Raw genomic sequence first — 25422 nt, 5'->3', positions numbered from 1 at the left:
GTGGCTCAGATTTTATTTTTGTTGGCACTGCTCTAGGCCGATCAGCTTGTCCCTTTCCCTCACTGCTCAAAGCCTCTGCACCACCTCCGCCTTCCCCTGGCTGCCCTCCCCACCCCCCTTCTTGAACAGTCCGTTTTTCTCCAGAAAAACCTTCCTCTTTATTTGTATTCACTTCCTTTGTTATGAAAGGCCACCACCACTAGTTTTAGGACTCATCATCAATTTAATAACTTGGCAGGAAGAAAAGAAACACCCACGTTAAATGTACACGTTGGGCTGTAGTAACATCCTCATTTCAGAAATGGTACGACATAGAAAAAAATGCTTTCGTACTTTTGAGAGTTTGCATTTGATACGTTGCATTTGAGGGTGTGTTTTCTCATCTCCTATGTGGGGCTCCCTCAGCTAGAATATGAATTCCTTAAGGTCAAGACCAGTTTCTCTGTGTCCTTCCCCCAGTGCCGGTAGAGCAAGGGTCAGCAAAGGTGGTTATATCCGTTGTGATATGTCTTCGCAGGGATGACTTGACGGGAGCTGGGACTTTTGGCACAGAAAGGCTATGAACATGTGCCTGGCAGGTGCTGGCCTCCACCCCAGCTTCCGAGGGGCCCTGGCCTGGTGGGTCAATGGATGAATGACAGTTCTTCATAACTAATAATTGCAAGCAAAGTCCCCTTTGCTCTCTGGGGAATGGGGGGCAGTTGCTTCATGGCTGCTGTCTTAACGCCAGTGTTTTTGTAATTGCCATGACCCTTATTTTACAGACCACAATTTGGGGCCTGATGTAAGGGATGTTTGTATCTTGTCTAGATTTCAGAGGCGCTCATGGGACCAGTGTTTATAGATGCCTGCATATTGGGGCTTGAGTTTTTTCTGCTGATGGGGACAGAGTGAAGAGATTTAAGATACCATGATGTTCATTAGTTCATGATGGTTTGGAGTAGCTTCACCCCAGAGCATACAGTCTTGACAAAAGATGAGAACTTTGGGATCAAGGGGAGAACAGACCAGACAAAGATCCAGTTGTGGCTGTGAATGAGCCTTACTCTCTTTTGAGTCTGTACCTCCATGGCTGCAGCTGAGCGTGGTGGGCGCATCTTGACGCAGGTGATGACCGTGCAGCCCGGGTGGCCACAGCGGGGCCCAAGCAAGGCTCTGGCCTGAACGGGGCACGGTGTCTTGGTATCTTGGTTGCACTGAAGTGCCTTCTCAAGGTGCCTGCTCATCTTCAATTGGCCTCATGTACCAACCTGTGAAGGAGCAGCAAAGTGGGGTTCTCAGCTGGAAGGAGGGCTATTTTGGGGAAGGTCTGAGATCCCCAGTTGCTGTGAGGTTGGTCCCAGAACACAGGGGGGTTTACTGAACACCTCTGCAGGCCTCAGCTTTGAGGGGAGAGCTGGCATCCACCTCCTCCCTAAGACCCCCTCACATACCTTACGAAAGCAGCTCCAGAGAGAGGCCATGGGGCTATGTTCACCTTGTACCCTGGGCCCTGAGCTGGAATGTGCCCTGGGAGGTCAGCCCCCGCCCCGCCCCGCCCCTGTGACTGTGGCGCTGGGGTCTCGGGGACCAGAACCACTGCTTCACGGCACCCTCCAGGCATCTCTCATTCTCTGAGGAGGTGCCCATTAAATCTCCTGTGAACTACTTACTAAGTGATAAGATGTTTTGATAAATACTATTCTCAAAAATGGAGTTCTCGGGTTGCTTAGGTGGCTCAGTCAGTGAAGCGTCTGCCTTTGGCTCAGGTCATGATCCTGGAGTTGGCTTCTCCCTCTCCCTCTGCCCTCCTGCTCACGCTTGTTCTCTCTCAAATAGATAAAATCTTTTCTTGTTTTTTAAATAGAGTTCTCAGAATAAAACTTTCCAATCTGTGATAGGAGAGGAGGTGTTGAGGGAGTCAACAGCAGGCTCATGGACACGCTGGGCTACTGAAGGACAGCTGGGCCACAGTGTCCCACTGCCGGGCAGGACCGCACAGCCCCGCACACGTGCATGCTGCGGCGCAGTGGGGAGCTGTGGCCCTGGGGGAGGGCGCGGAAGGGGGTCCTGATTATGGAGTGGGACAGTGTGGGGCATGAAGTTTATTATAAATCACAGTAATTGGTGATTAATCAGTCACATCAGAGGTCCTGACCTGGCGTCCACCGGCACCTGCTTGGTGGAAGAAGGGCCCATCTGGGGGTAGGTGAGGAGGGGGCAGCTTGGGGCTTCCTAGGGGACATGGACAGAGGGCGGGGTGGGAGAGGACCACAGGCACAGGCCCCAGGCTGTACAGACAGGTTCAAAGCGAAACCAGGAGGATCGGTTTAGACTTGGGACCCAGGGGACACGTCTCGCAAGTCCTGCGGACACCGCCCTATGTGGCCCTTCACCTGGGGAGGGGCCGGAGCAAAGTCCTGGCTCTTGGCAAGGTGCCCGTACAACTCAGCACTTAGGGTCTGAGTTCACATGTGTGACTAAAGCTGGGAAAGTCCATGGCCTGACAGAGCCTCAGAAGGCCCTGGCCCACTGAGCTGCTGACGGCACGATGACCCTGGATTTAGATTTTTTTTTTTTAAAGATTTTATGTATTTATTTGACAGAGACAGAGACACAGCGAGAGAGGGAACACAGGCGGGGGAGTGGGGAGGGAGAAGCAGGCCTCCTGCCGAGCAGGGAGCCCGATGCGGGGCTCGATCCCAGGACCCTGGGACCATGACCTGAGCCGGAGGCAGACGCTTAACGGCTGAGCCACCCAGGCGCCCTGGATTTAGATTTTCACTGGACCCTTGAGGAGATGTGCTGGGAGAGGTGTGGCCGTGGCCGGCCCCAGAGCTGCAATGGGCCCACGGAGCTGCGAGCTGCTGCCTGGCTACACCTCTGGGGGCAGGGGGGAGTTTCATAGGTAGCTGGTCCGAGTTCAGTGGAAAAGGCGCCCAGACCCAGAGCCCGGAACGGTGTAGCCCCACTGGCTCTTCCTGTTCGAGCCTGTGCCACCTGACTTGGGGCAGGCCCGCTCTGCACCTCTGTGGCATGTGGAATCAAGAGCCCGGGCCTCGGCTGCTTGCTGCGGCGGCTCTCGGACCTGTGTTTGGGCAAGAAGCGCCACTTCCCTTGTCATCCAGCAGGGGGCGCTGGCGAGCGGGGCCGAGGCGGTGGCCAGCCCGCGGAAGCGGCCCGTCCACCCCAGCCCCAGCCGGCGACAAGCTGCTGGCAGAGCACACCCTGCTGGTAAGCACTGGGAGGAGGGGTGTGGCCAGCAGCCTCTAAGAGAGCAGCTTCCCGTCCCCACCAAGTGTGGCACAAAACCACTTTGCTAACCCACTCAGACGGCGGGGAGACAGGTTTCACAACAGGCCTCAGGCCAGACGAGAGGGTTTCTGGAGCTTAGGTTCCCCATCTGCCCTTTTTCCGTCCTGGGGCTGGGGAGGGGGCACATAGTTGCTAACGCCCTCGGGTGGTGGGGGGGCCAGTGTCATCCTTCCCCCCCCACACCCCCAGGGTCCAATAGAGGCCTTGTTGGCAATGGGACTGGCTGTCCTTCAGGGGTCCCTCTTGCTGCCCTTCTGCACCTCGAAGCAGTGAGGGTCCCCCAGTCTCCTCCCGGCTACCCCACCTCACCCGTTCCACCTTTGGACCCCTGATCCCGTGGGGCCCTCCAGAGCCCTGCCGCCCACAGCACCGACCTCCCGGCGCCCTCCTGCCCCCACCGCAGGGCAGCCCGGCCACACCATGCAGGGACCCCCTCACCCCCTCCCTCCACGGACTGCCTCTGGCACAGGTCTCATCTCCAGCAAGCTTCCCCTTCCTCAGGGTTGCGGCATTTCCTTCATGGAGCCCGTGCTCCAGACTCCCAGACAGACCTGTGCACCCACCCCACACTGGCCGAGAACGGGGTAACTTGGGCAATTTGGGGAGACGTCAGGCCTACACCCAGTGAAGCACCGGCCAGATGAAACTGGTACGAAAGCCTTCCATTCACTCTTCCACAGCCACAAGTGCAGTGGCTGTGGCCCAGGGGGAAGCCCCAGTACCACCCCATGCACCCCAGTCGCCCCCCACCCCCCTCCAGAGACAAGCAGCAGACACCCTGGCTCCTTTGGGGGAGTTTATTTCCCGGTCAGAAAAAGAGAAGCAGGGTCAGGCTCCTGAACATTCTAGGCCCGGGCCCAACAAGGAAGGCAAGGGGAGGGGAGGCACAGGGGAGGGCTCCGACTGTGCGCGCTTGGTCCCGCAGTTGTCCTGGCTGGGTCCGGGGAGGGCCTGCCGGGGGTGGTGGCACCGAGCCTGGGGGCAGAGGTGGCAGGCCAGGGGGCCCAGAGGACGGCACATATGGAGGCAATAAATACTGACAGGCCAGGCACGCGACTCCAGGCCGGCAGGCCCCGGTGGGACAAGTAAGGCTCGGCCGCCGGCTTTGTCCGCCGAGGGCTGGCTGCTGGGGCCGCGGGCTCCAGCACTGCCCACTGGGACAAAGAAGGCAGAGGCATGAGGACACCTGGCCTCCCAGATGGGAACGGAGGCAACTTCAGTTTTGGCAATTTGGCTTTCCCCCAGCCCCTGGAGCCGTCTGCACAGCCCTGGCCGGGGGAGGGGGCTGGCCAGGCCCTGACGGGCGGGGGGGGGGAAGAGCAGCACACCCCACACCTCCCCGGGCCACGGGGACTGCAGATGGGGCAAGGACCAGGGGGACCACATGCTCATGCAGACATGGGGGGGTTAGAGGTTAGTGACGGCCCCCACAGCACACGTTCCACATGTTAAGGCATCATGGTTAGACAGTTACTGACAGCGATGGAGGAACTGACCGGGGACAGGTGAAAGCAGGAGGGTGGCTGGCCCCCAAGAGGCCTCGAATCATGCACCCCACCCCACCCCCACCCCGGAAGAAAAGAAAGAACAGGATTCAGGGCAACTGCAAAGGCCCACAGGGACCTGAGCACCCCATGAGATTCCCTCGGAAAAGCCAGGGCCTCAGGTCAGGACAGGTGGGGGAACCCGAAGGGGTACGGAAGGGGAGGTGGAGGCCTGGCCTGGAGGCTCCCTCCCCCCGCTACCCCCCCAGCACAGGCAGAAGCAGCAAGGCGAAGACCACCGAGGAGGCTGGGGCCTGCGGGGCAGGGCCAGGAGGGACGGGTAGGGTCGGCCAGGGGGGGCAGACCCGTCAGCACTTTGGTAAGGGGTTGGGATGGGGTGGGGGTGGTAGGGGTGGGGCGCGTCAGACAGGTCCGTCTGTCTGTCCGAAGGCCTGCCCGCTTCCCGGGCCAGGGCTCAGTCCTTCCATTCCTTTTTGATGGTAAGGTTCCACTCCCAGGACAGGTGGTCAGTCTTGTCGTCGTCTGTGAACCGGGACTTGATGTTGTAGCTGCCTCGAGCCAACATACCCTTGGGCGCCTCCTCCGTGGGGGTCAGAAACTCATATTCCTCTGCCCGGGGCCCGTAGCTCCCCACCATGTAGTCGGTCTTGTCAACTGTGTGCAGGAGACAAGCTGGTCACCAGAGCTGCCTGACCCCACCCAGGGCCGAGGGCACACACTGCCTTCTTCCTCTCTCTCCTGATCCCAGAGCCCTTGGGCGGCCACCTCCACCTTGCCCCTTCCCACAGGCCAGCCAAGGGGCAGCCACTGCATCTTGGAGGCAGGGGTCAAGCACCGCTGCCCCCCGCCCCCCCACTCACTCTTGACGCCTTTCCTGTACGTGTGCTGGATGTACTTCATGCCGGACACGATCTCCCGGTTCACCTGCAGGGAGAGAGCCCAGGCAGAGCTCGGTGGGGGCCCTCCAGGCCCAAGGCCTCCCAGCACCTCCCACAGCGTCTGCCTTACTCGGAAAGAGATTTTTATCCGGTACTCCACGCCCTCCTTCAGTACAAAGGACTGCTTCTTGAAGCTCTCCAGGTCGCCTGCGCCCGAGAAAAAAACTACACTAAAAGGCTCAGCTACAGGAAGCTGCTCACCCCAGCACCCCCCATCTGCAGGCGCACGCGCTCCTTCCTTCCCGCCCTCACCCACAAGGCCCCACCCAGGACCCAGGCCGCTCCAAAGCCAGAGCGGGCCGACTTCCTGGTTGCACTTCCTCCGCCCCCCACAAGAGGGCACCCGCGTTCTGAGAAACAGCAGGGTGCCAGCCGCCAAGGACCTCAGCGATGCCACTCACCTGTCAGGTCCAGCTCCAGGGGGCCGGGGGCTGTGCTACACACCAGGGTCAAGCGGGTCACAACAACATTGGGGACGCTGGGGTCTGCGGACAAGGGCAGGTCAGAGCTCCATCCCACCCGACCTGCCGCTGGCGGGCAGGGGGGCTGGCAGCAGAAACCCAGAGGTGACGGGTCAGTCCGCTTACCTGCAGACACAGTTACGCGGCCCAGCAGGGCCTCCTTGTACTTGCGCAGACTCTCGTCGTCCTTGTCCAGCTCCTGGATCTCCTGGATGCTCTTCTGGGCGGGGGGCTTATAGTTGACCGAGTGCTCGTCCTCCTCATTCTCAGCTGCAATCTGTGCCAGCTGCTCAGCCGTGGGCTCCTGCTCAGCCATGCTCACCTCTCGCTGGTCGGAGACACCTGTGGGCAAGGACAGGGCTGTGGCAGCCTGAAGGGACGCAGCGCTTCCCTCCCCGGCCCCTCAGCGAGCCCACCGCCGGCACACGTACCATGTACTGACAGACCCTCCGAGGGTAACCGGACCCCGTATTCCGGTCCAAGGGAACATATGCCTTTTGGGGGAAAGCTACCGCACACAGAGCTTTGCACAAGTCCCAGCACAGGCTCCTGAAGCCCAGAGAGGGCCTCACTCCTTGCCTTGCCCACCTCGGGGACCCCGCTGGAAGTCCTGGTAGAGCATCCCCAAGTAGGACCTGCTCAGCCCTGCTCCCCAAGAAGACCCAGCATACATCGCCCACACCTGGGGGAGGAGACAGCACCCCCAGCCCCCACTGACAGGGTGGGGTCACCGCGAAAGTCCTGCGATTCTTTCGAAGCTGCCCAGGCCCGCTGCCGAGGAACACCTCCTCCTGGGTCTCCCTGACCAAACACACTCACTGGGCTCTGTCCTACAGTGAAGCAAGGCCCCACCCTGCAAACGCAGGGCTCTCCTGGAGCTCAGATGACCGCGCCAGCCTGAGCCCCACAGGTGGGTCCCAGACGGGCATGAGGAACTCTAACCATCTGCCAACCTTCTTTCCAATTTGTGAGAGTATGTGACCTAGAATTTGGGAAGTGCTGCAATGCCCACCTGGTCTCAGGACCCTCTCCTCCTGGATCCTGGCCCAGAAGAGCTCGGGACAGCGCTGGGGGAGCAAGGGGCAGCGCAGGGCACAGCCCCCTGGGCTCCCTAAGGTTAAGGATCCCCGCCGCACCCCCCGCCAGAATCGCTGAGGAACAGCTGAAGCCCACTCAGACCCTCTGGCCGGCACAGGAGCGGCCCAGAGCCCAGGCCACGCTAGACCTCAGCTTGCCCCGGAAAGACGAGCAACGCCTCTCCCCACGGGGCCGCGCTGGCTGCCTGGAGCTGCCCGAGCACCAGACCTCACAAAGGGCCGCCGGGAGCGCGAGCCGGCCGGCCGGCCGCCACAGGTGGGGTGGGGCCCGCCCGCTTCTCCAGGCCTCCCGGCCGCTTCCTCTGGAATTCCTCTACGAGGCGCACGCCCTGACGCCACCCAAGTGTGTCCGCAGGCGACAGGCTCCTCCGAGTGCGATGGCCGCGGCCCACACTTCCTTCCGCAAGGCTCCGCAATCTGGGCGGGCGGGCGCACCGCGCGGGGCGGGGTGCTCGGGGACCACGCCGCTCGGGCCGGGCGCCGCGCCCGCATCCCCGGGGAGGGGGCGCCAGGCCTGGGTCCGGCCGGCGCGCATCTGCGCGGGCGCGGGCGCCGCGAGGCACGGGCGGCGGCCCCTAAGGAGGCCCGCGCCCACCCCCGGCGAGCGGCGCGAACAAAGGCGCGGCGCCCCCAGCCCCAAGGCGTCCCCCTCCCCGGCCCCGCCCCGCCCCGCCCCACTCCACCCCACCCTGCCCGCCGCCGCCGCCGCCGCCGCCGCCGCCGCTCACCGGAGGGTCGACCGCGCCGCTCTCGCGCTCCCTCCCGCACGGAATGACGAACGTCGCCGCCCCGCCCGCGCGCGCCCGGCCGGCCACTTCCGGGGTCACGCGACTTCCGCTCGCGCCGGGCGGGCGGCGGAGGGCGCATGCGCGCGCGCGCGCGGGCTGCCGGGAGCGCGCCGCCACCATCTTGTGGAGGCGACCTCGTGGGCGCGTCCCGCGAGGTCGGGCCGGGCTGGGGCTTTCCGCGCCCTGCTGCCATTGTTTTCTGGCCCTGGGCGTCCTCGGGGCTCGGCCGCCAGCCGAGGGCATGGGGCAGTGTCACGGCCTCGCGTGCGTCCCCCGTACGTCATGACCTGGCCCCGAGGAGCCCTGACGCGCGTCTGTGAAGCGCGGGGACCGGCGGTCTCTGTCGCCCGACTGCTCACCGGCCGCCCTGGGCTCCCGGCGCGGCGAGGGGGGAGCCTGTGCCCGAGGCGCTCGTCGCCGCGCGACCTCGGAGGCTCCCCGGCGCGGGTGGCCCCGGTCGCTTCCGTCCGCTGTTCCCCGTGCGCGAAAGAAGCCCGCGGCTGCGGCCGGTGTCCGACCTGTGCCGCGCGCACACCGAGGGCCACTCGAGCCCCCAGCAGGTCCCGGGGCGCCTGCCCACCTGCGCCGCTGCCCTCGGCCTCGGTCCGACCCGCGGGGCGTGGCGGGGATCGCGGCCGGCACGGGCCGGCGCACGGCCCATTCATGGTGTGGAGGGCGTGTTCGGCCACGAACTGAATGCAAAATGGGAACCTGGCTATCTTTGGGAGATTTTTTGGTATTTGAGGAATATTGCGGATTTTGGGTAACTTAGCAGTCGCGCCGTGCGCTTACTGTGCGGCACGGTTCCATGTGTTGCTTGGGAGGCTTCCTGTCGTAAACCCGGAACCCACAGCCCGCGAATTGCAGGTAGAGGAAAAGTCGCTTTCACATAACGCAGGGGCTTTTATTTATTTACTTGCTTTTTATTTATTTATTTATTTACTAAGATTTTATTTATTCATCCGAGAGCGCACAAGCAGGGGGAGCGGGAGCGGGAGAAGCAGACGCCCCGCTGAGCAGGCAGCCGGATGCGGGTTTCCCTCTGGGACCTGGGATCCCGACCTGAGCCGAAGGCAGCCGCTTAGCCATCAGAGCCGCCCAGGCGCCGCCCCTCCTTTTTTTTTTAATTTTTTTTAAAGATTTTATTTATTTATTAGAGAGAGAGAATGAGAGAGAGCACAAGAGGGAAGAGGGTCAGAGGGAGAAGCAGACTCCCCGCCGAGCAGGGAGCCCGACGCGGGACTCGATCCCGGGACTCCAGGATCATGAGCTGAGCCGAAGGCGGTCGCTTAACCCACCGAGCCACCCAGGCGCCCCGCCGCCCCTCCTTAAGTGCTTTTAAAAAAAGTGAGACAGAAATCAATCCTGTCGTAGAAAGTTTCAAACATGGATTTTATTCGGAATCTGTTACTGTGTAAAAACATGCACCCTTCATTTAGCGGCTTAAAACCACAGTTACTCTACAGTTCCTGAGGATCAGGGAGCTGCTCGGCAGGCGGTCCTGGCTCCTGGTCTCCAGAGGTTGCAGCAAGCTGTTGGCCAGAGCGGTCGCCCCTAAGGTCTGCTGGAATGCCAAGCTCTTGCAAATGCTGTGAGCAGGAGGCTCAGTTCTTTGTGGGCTGGAGTGATTTAGTGCCCTGGCACCTACAACTCCTGGCCTCTCCAGAGGGCTGCGCACAGCAGGGTAGCTGGCTTCCCCCAGGTGAGGAGGCCTCAGAGGGAGGTGGACAGAGAACAAGAGCCAGGGAAACAGCAAGCACTCAAGACGAAGCCGTGCTGTCTCTAGTAACCTGAATCTCAGAAGCAGGGTCCCTCCTGCACTCTTCTGGCCACACCGACCTGCCCTAGGACGGTGTAGGAGGGGCCGCAGGGATGAATACCGGCAGGCGAGGCGTTGGGCCTCTCTTGGAGGTGGCCCACCACAGCACCAAAGTAGAAAGAACGGTGTTACGAGCCCGTGCACCTGCCGCCTAGCTTCAGCAGTTACCAGCCTGGGACCTGTCTGGTTCCACTGTGCCCTCCCTCCTCCCCATACATGCAGCCGGTTTGAAGCAAACATCAGAGGGTATTTCCACCGTCACTATTTGAGCGCGTATCTATCTCAAAGGAAGGGGATCCTTTCTGGGGAGAAGCAACAACCACAGTACCGTCATCCACTCTGTTCACGCATCCACTGCTGTGTGAGAGACCACTCCAGAATGCAGGGGCTTGGAGCAGGGAGTCACAACTCTCTGCTGTTCTTGGGCTGAGTGTAGCTGCAGTCACATCAGGTCCACACTGGGGCCCCAACCCGAGGCCCTTCCGCACAACTCCTGTGCAATTTTGGCAGCCAGATTCCAAGAACCCATGTTCTTTTTTTTTTTTAAAGATTTTATTTATTTATTTGAGAGAGAGAATGAGAGAGAGAGAGCATGAGAGGGAGGAGGGTCAGAGGGAGAAGCAGATGCCCTGCTGAGCAGGGAGCCCGATGCGGGACTCGATCCCGGGACTCCAGGATCATGACCTGAGCCGAAGGCAGTCGCTTAACCAACTGAGCCACCCAGGCGCCCCATGTTCTTTTTTTTTTAAAGATTTATTTATTTATTTATTCATGAGAGAGAGAGAGGCAGAGGGAAAAGCAGGCTCGCAAGGAGCAGGGAGCCCGATGCGGGACTCGATCCCAGGACCCTGGGATCATGACCTGAGCCGAAGGCAGACACTTAACCATCTGAGGCACCCAGGCGCCCAAGAGCCCATGTTCTGAGAGGCCTGTTCACAAGCCTCCATGTGAACCCACGAGGAAGTGCCAGGAGCCAAACTCCTGCAGCTTTTCACTGGTGAAGCCCAGAACTTGAGCCGGCCCAGGTTTAAGGGCAGGGAGTTAGAGTCCACCTCTTTCGAAGGGAAGAAAAGCAAAGAACATGTGGCCCGCACATTCCCCTTCTGTAAACACAATGCCTCCCAGGACCCCCAAAGATCTCCTCCTGTTTTGGCCTCTGCTCAGGGCGCAGGTGAGAGAGAGGCAGGGGTGTGGCTTTTCTTAATCTGAAAATTGGGGCTCACAACCCAGAAGCCCTGCCCCACAGCACCAGATAAACCATCCCATCCCCCTGCCTGAACTGCACCATCTGTGAGGGTGATAGAGAAACGCATTTGCTTCCCACTGGGTTTTGGGTAATTTCTTACGGAGTGGTCAGCATCTGGAATACCAACCAGGAAAAGTCTCAACAGTCCTAAGCATCATTAGAGATCCAAACAGTATTTTCCTTGATTGCCTTGTGAAGGTTCTTTCACTTTTTGGTGGAATCGGAATCAAGTTAAACTGCACGCGTTACAGTTAGATGTGTGCCTGTGTCTTAATCCATAGAATCATCCTCTCTGCTCCATGTAGTGTCCTGTTGAAGGGCCCTGGGGTCCTGTAGAGCCCCCCACGGCTGAGACCCTGGGGGCAGCACCCCAGCCCAGCACTGAGCCATTCCTGTCCCCTGTCCTTTCTGTGGGGGTGGAGAGCGGACCTGTGGGAACCAGCCCGTGGGGAATGTGGTGTGGTGCTTCCTTTAGTGTTTGCACCGTCACAAGGGGGCCGTGACACTATTTTGAACTTTTTATCAAATTAGCAAAGAACCTAAGAGAGGTGAGCGTGCAGATAACAGCATGGCCTTACCTGACACGGGGGTGGCTCGTGGGGCTGGGAGCACGCCGTGAACAGACACCTTACAGTGTAACAGTGTTCAGATGGCGTGTCTCAGCAAGGACCCGTTTACAAACGTACCCTGAGGAAATCACCATGGATGGGAGCAGGGGTTTGGTGACAAGGTTTACTGCAGCATTTTTACGGCATCAAACATTTTCCTCAGATGCACCTGAAAAGCGTGCAACAGCCTCGGGACAGACCACCGAGGGGCCCCGTGCTCTCCCATGTCACAGGAATATCTACGAGGTAATTAATAAATGTTAATGCACAGTACTTAAAAAAACCCTGTGAATTAAAACTTTCCACAGCATTCAAATAAAATAGTAAATGACATAGACAAACTACTTTTTTTTACAGCTTTATCAAGGTATAATTTACAAAATCCATCCATCCAAAGTTTATAATTCAATTATTTTTTAGTAACTGTGTAGAGTCGTAGAAACATGACTCCAAACTTTTTTGTTGAGCTATTTGTCCTTGTTGCCTGTTCCCAGCAGCCCCTCTCTCCCAGACCCTGGCAACCGCTGTCCTTTCTGTACCTATAAATGTGGAGTCCTACAACCAACAGTCTTAGGCTGTCTTGTGGTCCCCCTGGAGTGATGTTGGCCCAGAATGTGTACTTTGTCCTGTTTATTGTATAAGTAATAGCACATTGTCTTTTACTCATTTGCCAATTGATGGACTTTTTGTTTTCTTTTGTCGATTGTGAACATTTGCATTTGTCCTTGTGTGAACATATGTTCATTTCTCTCGGGTAGATTCCCAAAAGTGGAATTCCCCGTGTTTTCCAAGGCGGAGGTACCATTTTACAATCCTGCTGACGATATAAGAAGTTTCCAGTCAGGCACACCCTTGATGATACTTGGCATTGTCTGTCTTTTTGATTAAAGCCCAGTGTGATGTGGTGTCTCGTGGGTTTGACTTGCATTTCCCTGATGAAGAGTCTTCCTTGGAACATCTACTCAAGGCTCTTGTCCAGTATTAAATTGGGTTGTCTTATTCAGGTGTAATAGTATTTATATGTTCTGGATATCTTTTACCAGGTGTATGATTTGGAAATACAGATATATATATATTTTATAATATCGTTTTTTTTTTTTTACATTTTATTTATTTACATGAGAGAAAGAGAGCACATGGTGGGGAGGGTCAGAGGGAGAAGCAACTCCCCGCTGAGCAGGGAGCCCGATGCAGGACTCGATCCCGGGACTCCAGGATCATGACCTGAGCCGAAGGCAGACACTTAACGTCTGAGCCACTCAGGCGCCCCGGAAGTATATATATTTTTAAGATTTTATTTTTACGTCATCTCTACACCCAACATGGGGCTTGAACTCACAACCCTGAGATCAAGAGTCACATGCTCCGCCTACTGAGCCAGCCAGGCAGCCCTGATTTGAAATATTTTCTATGGCTTGACTTTCATTTTCTTTTCTTTCTTTTTTAATTCTATTTATTATTTATTTGAGAGAGAGAGAGAGACCACAAGTGGGGCGGGGTGGGAGGGGTAGGGTCAGAGGGAGAAGCAGACTCCCCGCCGAGCAGGGAGCCCGATGCGGGGCTCGATCCCAGGACCCCGGGATCATGACCTGAGCCGAAGGCAGACGCTTAACCGACTGAGCCACCCAGGCGCCCCTTGACTTTCATTTTCTTTCTTTTTTTTTTTAAGTACTATATCTTAATTTATTTTTAATTTTTTTTTTAAGATTTTATTTATTTATTTGACAGAGAGAGACACAGCGAGAGAGGGAACACAAGCAGGGGGAGTGGGAGAGGGAGAAGGCTTCCCGTGGAGCAGGAGCCTGATACGGGGCTCGATCCCAGGACCCCGGGATCATGACCTGAGCCAAAGGCAGACATTTAATGACTGAGCCACCCAGGTGCCCCAAAGATTTTAGTTTTAAATAATCTCTGTACCCAACATGGGGCTCAAACTCATAACCCTGAGATCAAGAGTCACACACTCCACTGACTGAGCCAGCCAGGCACCCCAAAAAGGGCATATTTTCTTGTTTCTTTTGTGAATTGCCTATTCATGTTTGGTCTTAAATTTTTGGAATTTTTTGATTTATATAAGTTTTTAGAAGCCCTCCCTGCCCTAAGTTTTTAATTTTTTTGAGCTTCTGCTTTTTTCCATTTCACCTGCAAAAATAGGGATTCTTATTTTCAATATAACAATACCATTAACATACCTACCAAAGTTAACAATGCTTTCTTAGTATTATCAAATACTAAGTGTTCAATTTTTCCGTCTCAGAACTCTTGTTCCAGGGACGCCTGGGTGGCTCAGGTTGGATCTGCCTGATCAGACCCTCCAGGGGTGGCGTGGTGTGTTCCTCTACCATTTTGCTGGCTGAGCCCCAGGTCAGCTTTCAGAGGGCTGTCGGCTTCCCACCTCTTCACCTCAGGGTACACTCTGCTCGTCCCACCTGGAGTGAGGTGTAGCCGGCTCTGGGACCTCAGGCTGGCCCCCCTGTCATCAATTGCCACATCGACCTTTCATCCAATGGCTTCAGCAGCCTCTAAGGATTGTTCTCAACAAGTATTGTTTTATTAGGCATCATAAAATGGTGATTTTCTAATACTTCTGCATTTCTTAGCTGGAATTCTTTTTAAAAAAACCTGGACTCCCTGGCTATGTTATCCCTTCAAAATACAATTTGTATAGAAAAAGAGATTGATTTTTTTCTGTTTATCTGCCAATTTTTAGAATAAATTAGAGCCCAAGTAACCTCCAATGATGAAAATTAGATTTTTTTTTTCTTAAGTATCAAGGGGCGCCTGGTTAAGTATCCAACTCTTGACTTGGGCTCAGGTCATGATCTCAGGGTCCTGGGATCAGGCCCCATGTTGGCATCCCTGCTCACCGAGGAGTCTGCTTCTGCCTCTCCCCCAGCTTGGGCTTGCTCTCTCTCTCTAAAATAAATAAATAAATCTTTTTTTTTTTTTTTAAAGGTATCATTATAATCACCTGGATGTGTATATATTTGACAGGGCCAATAACAAAAGGAAATGTTAAAGTCTATAAAATCATTAATGGTAACTCGAATGACTTGTGATGGATTTGTACACTAAAAATCCCAGCATGCTCCCGTTAATTAATTAGCATGCTAACACATTTTATAATTTATTTTTACAACTTGCATAGATTACATAAAAATTGGCTCTGGCCTAGCTTAGGCTAAATGATCACGGACAAATTGATATATTTTAAATTAATGAGCTTATTTCCTGGTACTCTGATGGTTTTATTTTTGCATTAAAATCTTTAACTACATATTATTTATTGCTGTTTTCCTCCAATGGTGGGTTGATCCCAGAGTGAGTCATTGATAATAACAGCCAATTAGTGTAAGTCAGATAAACATTTATGAACATTACACAACCATGTAGATCTGGGTTTATTTTTATTTTTATTTTTTTATTTTTTTTAAAGATTTTTATTTATTTGACTGAGAGAGACACAGCGAGAGAGGGAACACAAGCAGGGGGCGTGGCAGAGGGAGAAGCAGGCTTCCCGCCGAGCAGGGAGCCCGATGCGGGGCTCGATCCCAGGACCCCGGGATCATGACCTGAGCCGAAGGCAGCCGCTTAATGACTGAGCCACCCAGGCGCCCCTACACAACCATGTATAATTCTGCAACAACTAATATATTTAAGTTACCCCCCCCAAAAATCCCCCAGGATATGTGGGTAAGCCACAGTGGAATACAAAGTGTAACCAATGAACCTAACTATAGTACCAATTACACCTAAGGGGCAGAGAAGAAAAGGACTCACCGAACAGCTTTGGAAAACAGTACTTTTTTACTAGATACTCCATAGCTCAACACAAAAGTAACAGAACTCAATACCTTGCGTACCCTGGTCAGTGATCGTGTCTCGCAGTGTTCTCGGTTAGCAGTTCTGAAACTAAATTAGGTAAACACTCATTTTTTTTTAAAGATTTTTATTTATTCATTTGAGACAGAAATAGAGAGAGAGCACAAGCCGGAGGAGCAGCAGAGGGAGAGGGAGAAGCAGGCTTCCCGCTGAGCAGGGAGCCCCATGCGGGACTCGATCCCAGGACCCTGGGATCATGACCTGAGCTGAAGGCAGACGCTTAAGGACTGAGCCACCCAGGCGCCCCCACAGTAGGTTCCTGATGGCTGAAGCTAAAACAGTCTGAGCAACAAAGTAACAGCTCCCAGGTTATGACTCATAGAATCAAATAAATATCCTTGAGTCTATGCTGATATAAATAACCAAATAAGTGGTTAGAAATGGTCTTGCTTAGGAAAGAATTCCAATTAAAGTTGAAGGGGGCGCCTGGGTGGCTGAGTCAGTGAAGCATCTGCCTTCGGCTCAGGTCATGATCTCAGGTCCTGGGATCGAGCCCCGCGTCGGACTCCCTGCTCCGCAGGAAGTCTGCTTCTCCCTCTGCCACTCCCCCTGCTCGTGTGTGTGTGTGTGTGTGTGTGTGTGTGTGCTCTCTCTCAAATGAATGAATAAAATCTTTTAGAAAAAAAGTTGAAGGAATGAGGGGAATGTAAAGACACCATGAGACAGTATGGTGACAATGTTTGCCCAACAGGATGCTAAGAATACTGGGCAGAACTTGGAGAAACAGGTATTCACTTAATCTCACACTGTCTCCCTCAAGATAATTGTGGGTCACCAAGTGGAGAGCAGTCACTCTGTAGTAGACACCCAGGGCAGCTCCTACCTGGACCAGTGAGCAAGACCACCTCACCGATAACTAGACAGACCGCCATCCCGGACCCCATAGGATGTGCTGGGAACAGCGCATCTGTGGTATTCTTAACAGGAATGCATAACCCTGGTCTATTCATAAAAAAGCGAGACAATCCCTGATGGGGTCAAACTTCAAAAGTGTCACAAAAGAGAAGGCAAGGCTGAAGACAACCACAGACGCCTTGAGGTCAGCGGACAGGGCACTCCTTTCCCTGTGGACAGGAAAAGCATGTAGGACACAGGCCAACTGGCTAAACTGAAGCAGATCTGCAGTTCAGATAATGGCATTGTGTCACAGTGTCTGATTATGTGAAAGAATATCCTTGTGGTTTTTGTTTTGTTTTTTAAGAGAGGGCGTGGGAGAAGGGCAGAGGGAGAGAGAGAGAATCTCAAGCTGACTCCGTGCCGAGCGCAGAGCCCAACACGGGGCTCGATCTCACGACCCTGAGATGACGACCTGAGCCGAAACCAAGAGTCAGATGCTTCACCGATGGAGCCACACAGGGCCCCCAAGAATATCCTTGTTTTTATTTTTTAATTAATTGTTTTGGGTAAAGCGATAGAAGTTTATTAAGTGAAGATACAGAAACAGCTCTCAAGAGTGAGAGGGGTCCCAACAGGGTTGCCCTATTTTTTATTTTCTGAATATCCTTGTTTTTAAGGAAATAGACACAGAAGGATTTGGGGTAAAGTGGCCTCATGCTGCACTCACTCTCCCATCAGTTCAGATTAAAAAAGTGGAAAATGCCAGCATTTGGGGAATCTGGGTGAGAAGCCCGCGGGAACACCCCATACTGTTCTCACTTCTTTCCTATAAATCCGAGCATCAACACTACAAAGTAACACCTAAGGACATTAACAGCTGAACAGAGAAATAGGCTGACATTACTAGAAATGATAAGGCTAAGACCGAACAGAAATTGGTAGCTATATCAACTTCAGGAAGAGCTTAACATGTCTGAGACTATTTCCGTAAAATTTACGTAACACGAGGCACTGCCAAGAGATGTGCTTCGTCACATCCAACAAAACCAACCTTTAGTGACTCTGTCGAGCGTGGTGCACGCTGCTAACAGGACACTGAGCTCCACTCCGGCCTCCAGTGCTCCCAGGTGGAGTCCAGGGAGGCGCATCTTATCCGTGATCACGATTATTCGATCCAGATTTTATTTTTTAAAGGATAAGAATAATAAAGAAAAGAAAGTGCAAGCGAAACCACGGGGAGATCCCTCTTCGCACCTGACGTTTGGCTAAGATAAGGCAGACAGGGCGAGCTGGGAACCCCGCGCCTGGCCGGCGGGCAAGCGTGTGCCGGAGCAGCCCTCCGACCCAGCAACTCCTGTCCTAGAGACACGTGTTCACGGAAGACCCAGCACCCCCCCACGCCCGGTGGCAACAGCCCAAAGGCAGGTCCACCGCACAGTGCGGGCAACAAAGCCGTCCATTGTCACGGAGGGTCAGGCAAGAAAAACACTTAAGTGTCGATCCGTGCTAGCAAACGGGTCAACTTTGAAAACGTGACGCCAAGTGAGAGGAGCCTGACACAGAAGGTTACGTGTGGTACGATTCCGTTTACGTGCCACCTCTCAGATCGGCAAATCCGCAGACAGAAAACAGGCTCGTGCACGCCAGGGACTGGGGGAGGAGTAGGGGGTCACTGCTAGTGCGTTTCTTTTTGGGGTGATGAAAATATTCTGGAATTTGAATGTGGTGCTGGATTATGAGCCTGTGAATACCATAAAGTCACTGTAAAATTAAAATTCTACCTTCCAAATGGGGAAACTTTATGGTATGTCAATTATGTCTCACTAAAGCTGTCCTTTAAAAAAAAGCCCTGTAGGGGCATCTGGTTGGCTCAGTGTAGAGCATGTGACTCTCGATCCCAGGGTTGCAAGTTTGAGCCCCACGTTGGGAGTCGAGGTGACAAAAAAATAATAAAAATAAATAAGTAAAACAGAGCGCCTACAGTAACAAGGTCTGGAGAGCACTGGGGAATCAGTTCTGTTGGTGCCATCACCCTCTGTGTTGATGGAATATGTTATTTTTTTAAGCGTATCTTTCTTCTTTTTAAGATTTTATTTTATTTGAGAGAGCGAGCAAGCGCGCACACAAGAAGGGGGAGGGGCAGAAGGAGAAGCAGACTCTCCTGCTGAGCCGGGAGCCCCATGCAGGGCTCGATCCCAGGACCCTGGGGTCACGAGCTGAGCAAAAGGCAGATAGATGCCCAACCGACTGAGCCACCCAGGTGTCCCTATTTTTTAAGTGACTCTATCCCTAACGTGGGGCTCAAATCCATGACCCCAAGATCAAGAGTCACACACTCCGCCGATGGACCTGGCCGGGCACCCCTGACATCCTGTATTCCCCTCCCTGCCGCCAGTCTGGCCCCCATCAGAGCGGACATCTGTGAGGGCAGGGATTTCTGTTTCCAGCACAAGGGGATGGCGCCTGGCGCGTGGCAGGCACGCATGTATTTGCTGGATGAGTAAACAATTTTTTTTCTTTAAACTCCAAAAATAGGAAGATCCCTTCACTAGGTTCCTGGGAGGATGAACGAGATGTGCACGGAAGGCCCGGCAGTGCGGGAGGCACGGACCTTCGACGGCTAGTAGCTGTGGGGACAAAAGAGATGCTCTGAGGCTATGTTCCCACACTTCCTGGACCGTATCACAATTTCTCACTTTCGTCTCCCGTTAGATGCTCAGCTCCCTGAAGGCAAGACCCCAACCGTGCTCATTCCGGGGGTGTTCACAGACACACAGTAGATTAGGGGGCCCCGAGGGCGTCGGACGAGGGCAACCATGGCTCATTGAATCCAGCGCCCTGGCTCCGCTGTCTCCTACAGTCCTCAGGTGGAGAGGCCTGCTGCTTCTCATTCCAGATTGCTCCGTGACCACATGCATCTTTGCTCAACTAAGGAACAGCCAAGAATGTGCTCAGCAGCTGACTGGCCCCTCTCCTCACGAGCCATCTGATGACAAGTCAGGCCCAGGGGCTCCCATTGCTGCAGGCATCCTGCCGCTCCTCCCCGGGGCTGGCTTCCCGCTCATCACGTGAAGAGTAACTCGGACAGGCCAAGTGGATCACGTACCCACTCCTGGACCCACCACTGAGCTTCCACGCGGACCGCCGGCCAGGAAGAGGGCCGGACAGCGTCCCAAGTCCAGGCTAAGGAGGCAGCCCAGTCCACCGGGGTGGCTGTGAGGGGCGCTGGACAATTGCAGTTCAGCCTCTGAGCAGAGAATGCGCAGGAGAAAAACATGTAAAACCACCAAATATTATCTCATCTTTCCCTCATTTAACTGTTACTTTGGGGGACGAAGAGTGCTGACCTTTGCAGGGACACCTGACACTGTCCTTTTGGTGGCCAGATGCCCAGTTTGCCTTGGATCACGGATGCCGTCTCTGCATACACAACAGCCCCCCTTCTCCCTCTCAGGAGCATCCCAGCATAGACAGAGTTATAGGGTCCTCCAACTCCTGAAATAAAATGAGGTTTCCCGTTTCACAAATAAGGAGTTAAAAAGTTCAAGGCAATCGAGGCCGCTCCCGGCTCCTAACGAGGCTGCGTGGCATCCGGCTCCATCCACCCCCCTGGACTCATGAAGTCACAAGGTCATTTCCCCCCCCGTCCGTGGTCTCCCCAGCTCCTGTGATGTCACCCCCTCCAGTTTCTCCTGTCACCTCCAAACCTCCCTGGGCCACACCACCTGCCGCTTTGTTAGTGTCCACGTGTCCAGCTGCTAAACTGACGACGTCCGGCGCCAAGCACTCATGGGACACCTATCCGCGTCTGGGGTCTCTGCCTGCCTCCTAGATCCCACACTGGGCGTCGCCACTTCCCCTGCTTTCCTCTTGGGCCTTTCTCCCCACGCCTGGCACCCTCAGCCATGGCTCTAGCGCCTCTGAGCCGCCACCCCAGCCCCCCCATTCCAGTGGCTGTCAGTCTGAGTGCCTGTGGCCTCTGGCCTGGGCCCACTGTCCCCCTCCAGCAGGTGTCCTCTTCAGGCAGCCCCCCACCCAGCGCGTGGCTGCTCAGCCAGACACCACCTCCCAGGGACACCGCCCCACTGTGCCCGGATCATCTGACCTCAAGCCCGTCCCTCCCTTGCAGCCACAGCAGCCAAGGCCGGGCACATGCCGATCCCTTTCCGTGACACTGGGCTCCTCCAGGGCTGAGCCAGATCATGCCAGTCACCTTTCCATCCAGTGCCTAGTGTGAAGCAGGCCGTTCAAGCGACAGCCACTGGCTCCGCAGCAACAGTGGAGGACTGGCAGTTAAAGGCACCGCCAGCAACGTGGAAATCGCCCTGGGAGCAGCCTGAGCTGCAGGGCACGTCCCCGCCGTCCTGCCACGAAGCTCTGTGCTCCACGGCCCACCGGCCTTCCCAGAGCTCTCTGCTCCACAGCCACCACCACCTTCCACCCACCGCTGCACCCTACACTGTGCCTGTGGGCCGCGGATCCGGGGCCCCTAGGTCTCGCTGGCTTTTAGGCACAGCTGGCACCACCTCCAGAGCGGGGAGGGGAACCCTGAGGACTTCAGTGGGGTCTTCCTGCCCGTCCCCCCACGGGGATCTCAGCTGCTTCCGAGCAGCACGGCAGGGCAAGTGATCAAGGGACATCTCTGGCCTGCTCTCTTCGGTCCCAGAGGGAGTCCAGATGGGGCAGCTGTCTACCAGCCCCTCCAGGTCTGTGCGCGTCACTCGACTCTGCCACAGCTCCCCCTAGCATTTCACCGGACACAAACAAGGGCACACTTGCTGGCTTGCTCCTGCTTTGATGTGAGAGAGAGAAACAGGAGAGGGTTATGCTGCAAAGTCAGGGCTGCTGATCCATTTCTGAGAAGCAGAGCACCAGGAGGAGAGGGACAGCCCAACCTGGCCACCTGAAATCTGGCAACAACACGGGGTGCCACAACCCACCTCTCACTCCGCACAAGCGGCAGGTAATGGGGGCGGGAAGGGTAGAGCAGAGACGGGCAGGACTGTTCCCCATGCTCCCGTCAGGCCCAAGCGAGGACTGTGGCAGGGCACAAGTCACATGGCTCCAGTTCCACACACGTCTCTGTTTTATTATGGCAAAGGTGAAAACACCACCTTCCCCACAACAGCAACCGGTAACATTTATCCCAAAAATAACTCGGTACAAAACAGGGCTGCTTCAGAATTTAAAAAAAAAAAAAAAAAAAAAAAAAAGGAAAGAAAAAAAAAACCTTTACATGAGTTTTTAAATCCTATTTTAAAACACAAAAGAAACAAATCCATCATTGGCTGCACAGCCCCAGTCCACGGGCCCCTCCCACCAGGGAGCACGGAGGAGACATCTGGGTCCTGCTCCACTCGAGGGTCTGCTGCTCTCCTTAACTGGTGTCCATCTGAAACGCACATGAAAACCGCTCACTCAAGAGGAGGCCCACGCTTCCGGTCGGGCCCCGTCCACCCCCCCGGCGCCCCTGGCCCGGGACTTACTCTCGCGTTGTAAGCATCCAGCTGCGCATCCAACTCCTCTGCAGAAAGCTGCTGCTTTGAACTCCGGCCGGTGCCTCTGCCTCGGCCCCGGCTTCCTCCACGAGTGCCTCTCCGGGTGCCGCCGCCGCCGAAAGCCCCGGAGCCACGGCTTCTAGTCATCCCGCCTCTGTTTACACTAGCAGGGAAGAGGGAACCCGCTCACGTGCTGCGGAAGGGCCTGCAGGACGAGCGCCCCCAGGCCCACGCGGCCCCCCAGCCCCAGAACTCACCTCTGCGTGGGTCTCCGCTGCGTGTCAATCTGTGACGTGACGAGCTGAATGTTCATGGGGCGGCCTGCGGCAGAGAATACAAGAGGTGCCCCAGTTAGGGGGCTCTGAGACGCACCAAGGGGGTGCCACACCCCGGTCTCCATGCAAGCACCGGAAAGGGGCTCTGTGTGTCTCCAAGGCTCCCAACAAGGGGAGCGGCCGAGCGATACCGGTGGGAGAACGAGGTGCTGCCAGTGACAACCCCACCGGAAACCTCCTCGCTCCTTCTCGGTCCGGACTAGGCGGGTGTCTGGCCAGGTGTCCGGGGTGCTCATGGGTGGAAAGGTGTGGGTGGCCTGACGGAAGAAGAACCGGTACCTTTGTCTTTACGACTACAGCCCCGCACTCAGAGGTGTACTATGGCGGTTCTGAGAAGGCTTCACAGAAGTGAGTCTTCCGGAAGGAGCTGAAGGAGGGGAGGGATGTAGCTTGCTGGATGGGGGTTCACAAGAGGTTGGTCCAGATGTGTGGGGCAGCATGAGAGGTGGCAGAATGGAAGAGAGAGACAAAGGGGCGAATGCAAAGTGTCCTCAGCCACAGGATAAGCCATACTCCTGCACGGATGGCTGCCAGCCCCAGAATCCACAAACGAGACGCAGCCCCGCCATCATCCTGGGTCCAACCTCAGACGCACCATCCAGGGGGACGCCGTTGTACTGTTTCATAGCTTTCAGGGCGTCTGCCTTCCGTTCAAAGTGCACGTCAGCTGTTCCTAAACTGCGCCCGGAGCGGTCGTAATGCACAGCCGCCTTCTTCAGAGTCCCGAATTCAGCGAAGAGCTCCTGGAGGCCGGAAAGAGCAACTATTAGTGAAGGGGCTTCCCTTCTGGTGGCCCAGGGCAGTTCCCTGGCAGTGTGAGCTGCTTTGGGGTCATTTCCCTGGGAGGCAGACACATATGGGGACAGGGCAGTGGTGGTGGAAACCAGGGGAAGGGAGGGGCAGATGGGACAGCAACTTCCTGGAGCAGCTGGGCCTGAGGGCTCCTGCCAGTGCGGGGACCTTACATCTGCCCCAGGATGCAGGTAAAGGGCCACAGAGCCCACCAGTGAAGGGAACAAGAGTAAGTCGCTATCTCCTCTAACAGCGGAAAATTGACAACACACCCAAGGACTGTACCAAGAAACAGCAAAGGCCAAGACTGCAGAGCAAGGGATGCTATCCGACACGTGGACCAGCTCCCAGGGCCCGGCGGTTCAGGAGCCCTGACCCAGCCCCTCCCCCAGGGCAGGTTCTGGCTCACCTTTCCCTCTCCTCCTACTCAAGCCTGCCGCAAAGGCTGAAGTCAAGCGCTGCCATGGAAACCGCCCTGACCTCAGGCAGGCTGGGAGTTGGAGAGGGAACCCGGGGTGTGGGGCTACTCCGGCCGCAGGCACACAGCGGGAAGAGGAGTTCACCAAAAGCGGTTTCCAGTGGATGCCAGAAACCACCTTAAAAAAAGTGTTGAGACACCGTGAGTGCTCACCGGCCTTGCTCTGCCCTCCCACGGTAGTCAAACAAACAGCTGGGCTCTGGGAAATTGAACCAGGAAGGCCCAGCACCCTGACCCAGCCATCTCTGGGACTGATCCCCAAAATGTCTTTACTTAATCAGAAAACGAGTTTATATGCCTTTGGAATTCAAACAAAAGAACTACAAAAACAAAAACAGAAACACCCCCCCCGAAAAACAGAAAACAAAAAAACCCCAAACAAAACAACAAAAAAAGAAGCTTCAACCAAAGTTGGGTTTGAGAATCATGCCACTAAAAAGACCACGGGAAAAACAAGGCACAAGTTCCGTAAGACACGGAGCTTGGGGCTCAAGGCAAATGGAGCAGGAAAGATGCCCAGCACCATCCTGCTTCTGTGCTTTGCTTCTAAATTTCCACAGAAAAAGACCTTTCTCCTCCCAACAAATCATTAAAACAAGTACAAAATAAACAAAAGCCGAACATCCCAGGTGAGTCAGTAACACAGGGAACGCTCACAGTAGGCCAATCTTCCGCGCTAGGAACGGAAAGCTCCGGCAGAACGCATCTTAGGAAGAGCAGCAGCTGCTCACGCTAAGCTGGGCTCCCGTCTTCCAACACACTGACCTACTTGTCGGACTTTCAACTACAGTGCGACCTCTGCTTGCACTCCTGCGCCCCTGAGAGGGGCCAGGGGCTGGCCCTTGGGTGCCCGGGAGGGCTCACCGTCCTAAGGTGGGAGGGGATTCAAGACCACATCCCGGACAGGACCAATGCGGCGAGGGTCAAGCGCTCACCGGGAAACTCCCGTCCCTTACCTGAATATCGGCGTCGGACACTCCAAAATCCAGATTTGACACCAGCAGTTTCCCACCAGTCTCCACGCCTGCGCCACCCCCAAAGCCGCTGTCGAAAAGGTCATGCTGCCACTTGTCAGGAAGTTGTTTCGGCTGCAGAAGAAAGAAGACACAAGAGCAGACACAGACCCGTGAGGGTCTCTTCAAGACTCCCCCTCGCCCTCACAGCCAACGCTCTCCCCGCCGGGCCGGGGGGGAAACGCCGAGACGGGCAGCGCGCCCCTTCCCGCCCACGCCGACCCAGCGGGACCCCACGGTCCCGCAGCTCCTCCGTTCCCTCCAACCAACTTCCCGCCGCCCGCGCGGCCGCGCCCAACGTCCCCTCGGCCGCCGCCGCCACGAGGCCCGGCGCCCAGCCGAGACAAAGGCCGGGAGGGTCTCCGCCTCCCGGGCCCGGCCCGCGCGCGACCTGCCCGCCCGGCCGGCGCCCGCGCCCACCGGCCCGGCGCAGCCCGCCATCCTACCCGCCGCGCGCCGCCCCTCCGGCCCGCCGCCCGCCGCGGCCCGCCGCCTCCGCACTCACCCTGCTGTAGGGCGCCGGCCGGTTCCTGCCGCCGCCGCCCGCCGCGCCGCGGGCGATGGCCGGCCGGTTCCGAATGGGCCCGCCGCCTCGGTTCACTCGCGCGGCGGCCTGCGCTCCGCCGCCACGGCCGCCCTGGGAGCCGGCCCTGCCGCGGCCCCGGCCTCCGCCGCGGCCGCCTCGCTGGCTCCGGTTCAGCTTAATGATGTCGTCCAGAGACATGTCCATTTTGTCGGCCATGGCGGGCGCGGAATCGGCCTCGGCTCGAGCCCGCGCGTCAGCACGCCGGCGCGTCACTTCCGGAGCCGCGCGCTGTCTTCCGGTGCCGA

At 56.2% G+C, this 25422-nt stretch overlaps 2 protein-coding genes across 3 annotated transcripts; both read right to left on the bottom strand.

Annotated features, from left to right (window-relative positions):
• Positions 1–5155: 5155 nt before the first annotated feature.
• Positions 5156–8110, bottom strand: ARHGDIA (Rho GDP dissociation inhibitor alpha). Of its 2 annotated transcripts, none has more exons than XM_028112632.2 (6): positions 6630–7441; positions 6325–6540; positions 6139–6222; positions 5808–5884; positions 5660–5723; positions 5156–5453 (listed from the first exon to the last, which is right to left on the bottom strand). In XM_028112632.2, the coding sequence occupies exons 2-6, from the start codon at positions 6512–6514 to the stop codon at positions 5254–5256; spliced, it is 615 nt and encodes a 204-aa protein (XP_027968433.1). In that variant the 5' UTR covers positions 6515–6540; positions 6630–7441; the 3' UTR covers positions 5156–5253. The 2 variants fall into 2 exon arrangements, with proteins under 2 accessions (XP_027968433.1, XP_027968432.1); XM_028112631.2 differs by lacking the exon at positions 6630–7441 and adding an exon at positions 8024–8110 and having other exon boundaries at positions 5157–5453.
• Positions 8111–21538: 13428 nt separating this feature from the next.
• Positions 21539–25383, bottom strand: ALYREF (Aly/REF export factor). Its single transcript, XM_088028092.1, has 6 exons — positions 25097–25383; positions 24535–24666; positions 22904–23051; positions 22231–22294; positions 21962–22136; positions 21539–21867 (listed from the first exon to the last, which is right to left on the bottom strand). Exons 1-6 carry the CDS (start codon positions 25331–25333, stop codon positions 21853–21855), a joined length of 771 nt encoding a protein of 256 aa, XP_087884218.1. The 5' UTR covers positions 25334–25383; the 3' UTR covers positions 21539–21852.
• Positions 25384–25422: the final 39 nt, after the last annotated feature.

Source organism: Eumetopias jubatus, unplaced genomic scaffold (genome assembly GCF_037043125.1).
Source record: "Eumetopias jubatus isolate StellerSeaLion01/CBP00866 unplaced genomic scaffold, mEumJub1_p1.0 scaffold_10, whole genome shotgun sequence".
NCBI classification, from domain to species: Eukaryota; Metazoa; Chordata; class Mammalia; order Carnivora; family Otariidae; genus Eumetopias; species Eumetopias jubatus.
Note: the sequence above shows the minus strand (reverse complement) of the source record. Positions and strands in the feature narration are given on the sequence as shown.